The 6,783-nt window shown below is 39.1% G+C and overlaps 1 protein-coding gene across 1 annotated transcript; it reads right to left on the bottom strand.

Annotated features, from left to right (window-relative positions):
* Window positions 1–5,300: 5,300 nt before the first annotated feature.
* On the bottom strand, window positions 5,301–6,041 carry LOC134676582 (mucin-2-like). The gene has a single exon (XM_063534973.1). The coding sequence runs from the start codon at window positions 6,039–6,041 to the stop codon at window positions 5,301–5,303; it is 741 nt and encodes a 246-aa protein (XP_063391043.1).
* Window positions 6,042–6,783: the final 742 nt, after the last annotated feature.

The raw sequence follows: 6,783 nt of genomic DNA, 5'->3' as shown, positions 1-6,783 counted from the left end.
TCGTGGAATGTATTGGACCCCATATATACCACGACTCTTCTCAGACTCTCCCTCGTTCTGTCTATAAGTATCCACGGCGCAATGTATTAAATGTAATACAATCCTTTCGATATGTACATTTCTAAGTTATTGTATCAAATAGAATACATTTATAACAGTTTCATGTAAGGTTCTGTGTATTAAATGTATTTAAATTCGAAGGCATTGTAGATATGTACGCACTAAGAGATAGCAAATGCATCAAAATGCAGATTATGGAAAAATATATACTAATCTAAGAAATAAATGCAAAACTTCCAGTACGAACTGAAATCTATTGTTTCCGCGGCGCCATATTGATTATTAGTAATTAATTTACAATGACGCTCATGTCCATTATTTTTTTCTATAAGTAAGGAGGGTAGCTCGACATATTGATGGCAGAATTATTTTGTTAGGTAATAAAGTGAACCTGCTAGATTTTTTAAAGTTCCATGTATCACGGGTATTACCGTGCCAAGATAAGGGTTAAATAAATTACCCGTATGATTCTAACCTTCTATCTTAATTCCTGAAGTTGTATCCTACTTAAGAAATAAAATAACATACCTGTAGAGCCATATGAGCTTGTCACATATATTTGCGGCCTTGGAAGACTAACATACCTACATAATATTATTACAGGTGACTAATGCACCTAACAGATAAGGATAATATATGTCAAGAATCTCATATGCGGATAATCCCATGTTAGTTAGCGAATATTTCGAATGATTTCAAACGTGTTCTTAGCTTTACCAGGCGTGAGTCACTCTGCGATTTCGTCGCTTTGCTACAGGTAGCTAAAAGTACATCCGTTCCACACCAATTTTGGGGTTTGCCATAAGCCGCGCGTGGCGCTGTCGCCACCTAGCGGCCATATCTGTCCTGATCGTGACAGACGCATTTTCTTAGAGAGTGAATCTTCTGTACCTAGTACTATTATTTATTCTGTGGCTTTACGACGCCTTCCTACGTGTGATGAATCACTTCGAGAAGCTTAGGTAGCAGTTAGACCAAGAAAAGTCTGCGGCGATATTGATAGCCCACGCAGTGCAAGTGTTGGTCTAAACGTCAAACTTGTATGAAAATATGACGTATAAATAACACTTGCACTGCGTGGGCTATCAAATCCGCTGCAGACATTTTTTGGTCCGACTCTATCTATATAACTATGTATATCGTCGCCTAGCACCCATATCCGTAGCTTTGCTTATAGTTCGTTTATTTTAGCATTAGAAATAAGGTAAACAATCTTGATGTGTCTTTTAATTGAAAAACACAATTTAAAAATAAGTTACGGCAAATATTACTAGGTATATAATTATATATTGTTTAATACACTAGCAGCTGAAAGCTGATGCGTGTATACCTATCACTGCACTTGTTTTTTTTTAACGATTAATGTTCATTACCCGACTACGGCAACGCAAAAGGAGGGTTATGATTTTGACCGGTATGTATGTGGGTATGTATGTATGTATGTTCATTTGTTCCCTCAGAACTTCTAAAGTACGCATTATAATTTGACAAACGATATGTCATTCGAAACGTCTTAATCGTCCGCTGGTTATAGGCTATATGACGTCACAAAAAAATGAACACGGCGCCCTCTATAGGTCATAAAGTCACGAACCAAAAAAAATAAAAATAACTAATGATGACGTGTTATATATCATTTAAAAGAGCTCAATTAGCACATTTCAAATATATACATATTGTTAGCTTTTGCACCCGGCTTTGCTTACAAATGAACCCTATAAAACATTAATTTATCGGGTAGGTAATTCGAACTACGAATCTACAAGCGCTCTGGATTCTATCCGCGTATTACCCAAATAAGGCGATACAAGAAGATTTTTGCAAAACAAATTGGTTTAGCCACTAGGTATACATGGTGTTTTTTAATGATCTGTAATATTTTATAACGTGAATAGGTATAGAAGTCTAGATCAGCCAATATGTAGGAAACAGCCGTACAAGAGACGTACGAGGCACGCTGTATGTACGAAGCTCGCTGTAGGCGTTCCAAAGCCCCCTCCCCTCCCCCCGCGCCCTCATACTACAAGAGTCGGGCGTAGCCCGACGTACGAGGTACGCTGTAGGCGTTCCAAAGCCGGGCGCCTAGGCGCCCTCATATTAAAAGAGTCTGGCGTAGCCCGACGTACGTGGTGCGCTGTACGCGTTCCAAAGCCGGGCGCCGAAGGCGCCCTCATATTAAAAGAATCGGGCGTAGCCCGACGTACGAGATTCGCTGTACGCGTTCCAAAGCCGTAAGCGTCATACTAAAGGAGTCGGGCGTAGGCCGACGTACGAGGTACGCTGTAGGGATTCCAAAGCCGGGCGCCTTTGGCGCCCTCATACTAAAAGAGTCGGGCGTAGCCCGACGTACGAGGTACTCTGTAGGCGTTCCAAAGCCGGGCGCCGAGAGCGCCCTCATACTAAAAGAGTCGGGCGTAGCCTGACATATGAGATTCGCTGTACGCGTTCCAAAGCCGGGCGCCGAAGGCGCCCTCATAATAAAAGAGTCGGGCGTAGCCCGACGTACGAGGTACGCTGTACGCGTTCCAAAGCCGGGCGCCGAAGGCGCCCTCATAATAAAAGAATCGGGCGTAGCCCGACGTACGAGGTACGCTGTACGCGTTCCAATGCCGGGCGCCGAAGGCGCCCTCATACTAAAAGCTAGAGTCGGGCGTAGCCCGACGTACGAGATTTACCGCACGCGTACCAAAGCCGGGCACCGAAGGCGCCCTCATACTAAAAGAGTCGGGCGTAGCCCGACGTATGAGACACGCTGTACGCGTGCTAAAGCCGGGCGCCTTCGGCGCCCTCATACTAAAAGAATCGGGCGTAGCCCGACGTACAGGGCACGCTGTACGCATTCTAAAGCCGGGCGCCGAAAGCGCCTCCATGCCAAAGGATGGCGCAGCCCGATATATTATGCGGCGCTCTGCGTGCATTTCTGTACTGAGGACGCCCTCGCAAAAGTAAAGTAACTTTAAATAGTTAGTAACGAAATCTTGACCCCAAAATTAATTAAATAAAAAATAAGTTCAAAAACTAAAACCCGACTACTAGAAATCGCGGTCTAAAAAGTATGAAACAAGATAGAATTCTTATCTGAAATTATTAAACAGGAAATATTATAAATGTTATCATTTTTTTAATAAAAAAATACAACGTAATATAATTTACTACATTTTTTATATATTTACAGAGATTCAGAGGATAGCCGTGGTCGTATGCCACTTTACTTTAAAGTTTATAATTGTGGCATACGACCACGGAAATCCTGTGAATATCTCTGTAAATATATAAAAAATGTAGTAAATTATATTACGTTGTATTTTTTTATTAAAAAAATGATAACATTTATAATATTTCCTGTTTAATAATTTCAGATAAGAATTCTATCTTGTTTCATACTTTTTAGACCGCGATTTCTAGTAGTCGGGTTTTAGTTTTTGAACTTATTTTTTATTTTGTTAGTTGTTTTAAGTGTAAATATGTAACAATTATGAATCTAATACGATCATTTATTAGTTATTTGTTATACAAGGGTGCAAAGTTGTATATTAACCGAGTGTGGAATTGAAACACGAGCTAGCGAATGGATTCTAGGGTTGAACCACGAGCCAAGCGAGTGGTTCATAAATAGAATCCTGAGCGAAGCGAGTGGTTCAAAAATAGAATCCTGAGCGTAGCGAATGTTGCAACACACGAGACGTAAAATAACTTTGCAGCCGTGTGTAACACAAATCTTTTCACCTCACTAATGCGAGAAAAAAAAAGAAAAACAACAGAAATATGTAAAATCAGACTTTATTAACTAGAACACAAATCGGCAGAAAATCTTATGTAGGAACAATCAGCAAAACTATTAGCTAACTATTAACAGATATGTAGAGTTGGACCAAGATAAGTCTGCAACGATTTTGAAAGCACACGCAATGCAAGTGTTATTTATACGTCATACCTAATTTCATAGAAGTTTGACGTTTCAAATAACACTTTCACTGCGTGGGCTATCAAAATAGTTGCAGACTTATCTTGGTCTCACTCTATGCAGGGATAATATGGATAGTTAATACATTATATTATAATAAAATAATTCAATTATTGCGGAACACATATTGACAGCTCGCTTAGACGTCATCTTTAAGTATATTATATCTATGGTTTGCACTGTTAAGCCAAGCGCGCACCACGATTTTTTGTCGCGCGATAATTTAGTCGCAGAAATGTAACGTATGGGTTTATATGGCGGTGCGCGCATATGCGACAAAAAAATCGCAGCGATTTTAAAATGGTGATTTGTTACATTTTTCCGCGACAGCGCGCGACGCGATTGTCGCAAAGTGAATTGCAGCATACGAAGCTGTATGGCCCCGCGCGCACTGCGATAATAAAATCGCAGCCGGGACCTCAGTCGGCATTTCGCTCTCCAAGCGTCAACATATCGGAACCTGCTTCTCCAATGGAGTTACAAGATGAGACGCTAGATGTTGACCGTTTAATTATAGAAATAGAAGGAGATCACCTTTGTGGTATAAATACTCAGTCATACAGCGATTGCATATTGTTTCACGACAAGCGACTGGTACGACATCCATGTCGAGAATGAACAAATCGTCGACTTTTTCATCGCAGTGCGCGCACTGAATTTTCTGCGATAAATTACAGCGCGATTCTAAAATCGTGTCGCAAAAATTAAAATCGTGGTGCGCGCTTGGCGTTACTTGTGGTGCGTCCTCCAGAATAACTAAAATGGATGGATCAAGATAAAATTTCTTGTAAGATTTTAAGCGTTTTTAGGTAAAATCATGTAATAAAATTATTTGTACTATGTTTTTAATTGAATACAATTCAGTATAAAATTATTTTGTGTCCACATCTGATTTGATTTGATCAACCAATTTAATCAGATAGGGGAAAATTGTCCTGTCTGGACTGGCCTATTCATGTTATTTTGTTTAAAAAAAGTATCTAATAACACGTTCGAATTTCAAATATTCTTTGCACTATTGTGGATAAAATGCAGTTTTGCTATCTGTTTTTAAATAATAAAAAAGGGCTTTCCGAGCTAGTGAGGTGAATATTCTTTTGCTTTCATAAGTAATCGTTTTTGATTTTTAAAAAGCGTTTTTCAATTAAAACACATGCCAAGATCGCTTACACTCTTGCAAGTTCTTTCTAATGCTAAAAAAACGAACTATAGTTTGGGGCAAGGTTGATAGCGTAAGACGTTTTCTAACATTTATTTATATTTATTTAAAAAAAACTTAAGCAGGTTCATAAAAGTCATACATGGTTTCCACTGCAGGCATGATTGTAGCTTCAGGAGGTGAAAATTCCGATCCTGTGAAAGATGTCGGTGGATGAGATCCTTCCTGATGATCGGGTATATCTGTTGCTGATTTTGACGACGGAGTTGGTAGAGCATCATAATTATCATCATCAGATTCAGGCGATGCTGGCCTAGTCATTGCTGGTTTTGTAGGAGATGACGTAGGCGTTGCTGAAACTGTGCTGTTAGAATCTTTAGGAGGTAAGTATACCGGTCCGGTAAAATGGTTAGATGGTAGACAAGATTCATCCATTTTATGATGATCGGGTGTTTTTGTAGTTTTAGTTGGCGTAGAAGTTAGTACATTATCATTATCATCAGTCTCGGGAGGTACAGGCATAGGCATTAATGATCCAGATAATTCGGACGCGGGTGTTCCTGGGTCTCTCCATTTAGTATATCCAGGAGGTAGGTTTTTAATCCCACCAAAAAATGGAGTTGTCGTAGAAAGTGATTTTTCTTCCATTAGAATACTACTCTCAGAAGTGTCTGTTTTTGGTATAGTAACACTTGAAGATGAAACTGATAGTACGGGTGTGTCAGGACGCTCTATCGCGTCATAAGGGGGAACAAGCTTAACTATCACTGGTGTAATTGTAGTAATATCTTCATCAGGTATATCTCCTCGCTCATCAGGAGGTGTAACAGTACTTGATTTCACATTTGGAACTTTCATTTCAGTATTTGGTGGTAAATTTTCAGGAGCTTTTGATGTTGTTTTGTCTATTGGTGGTAAATATTCAGGAGCTTTTGATTTTGTTTTATCTTTTAATGGTAAATATTCAGGAGCATTTGATGTCGTTTTATCTATTGGTGGTAAATATTCAGGAGCTTTTGATGTTGTTTTATCTTTTGGTGGTAAATATTCAGGAGCATTTGATGTGGTTTTATCTTTTGGTGGTAAATATTTAGGAGCTTTTGATGTCTTTTTATCTTTTGGTGGTAAATATTTAGGAGCTTTTGATGTCGTTTTATCTGTTGGTGGTAAATAGTCAGGCGCTTTGAAATTATGAACAGGTTTTGTACTAGAATTGCGAATTGATATTGTGTTGGACGTCACCGTACAACAACCGGAAACAACGTGGTTTTGAATATTTTCGTAGCTCTTGAACCAACCAATTTTAAATGACTTCATATCTTGTTCTTTTCGATAGGTTCTGGTGTTAAGCAAAATGCGTTTTGGCCTCCAATGTTTATTTCTTCTAATGCGTACAATATTCTTCAGTCCAGTGGTTTCGTTCGCATTTTGGTTTCTAGTTTGCACAGAACCTTGAATAGTTTCTTTAAGCTGTTGAAAATTATTAATTTGATAGCCTATCAATACCTGGTTAAGAAAGTGTTGACCATCTCTTGTCCGTAGTTGAGTACCGTTCGGACTTTCATTTGTTTCTATAGAATGTTCTAATTTTTTTATTATT

The sequence above is a fragment of the Cydia fagiglandana genome, chromosome 24, assembly GCF_963556715.1.
Source record: "Cydia fagiglandana chromosome 24, ilCydFagi1.1, whole genome shotgun sequence".
Classification (NCBI taxonomy): domain Eukaryota; kingdom Metazoa; phylum Arthropoda; class Insecta; order Lepidoptera; family Tortricidae; genus Cydia; species Cydia fagiglandana.
The sequence above is the reverse complement of the archived record's forward strand: the minus strand, read 5'-3'. Positions and strand labels throughout refer to the sequence as shown.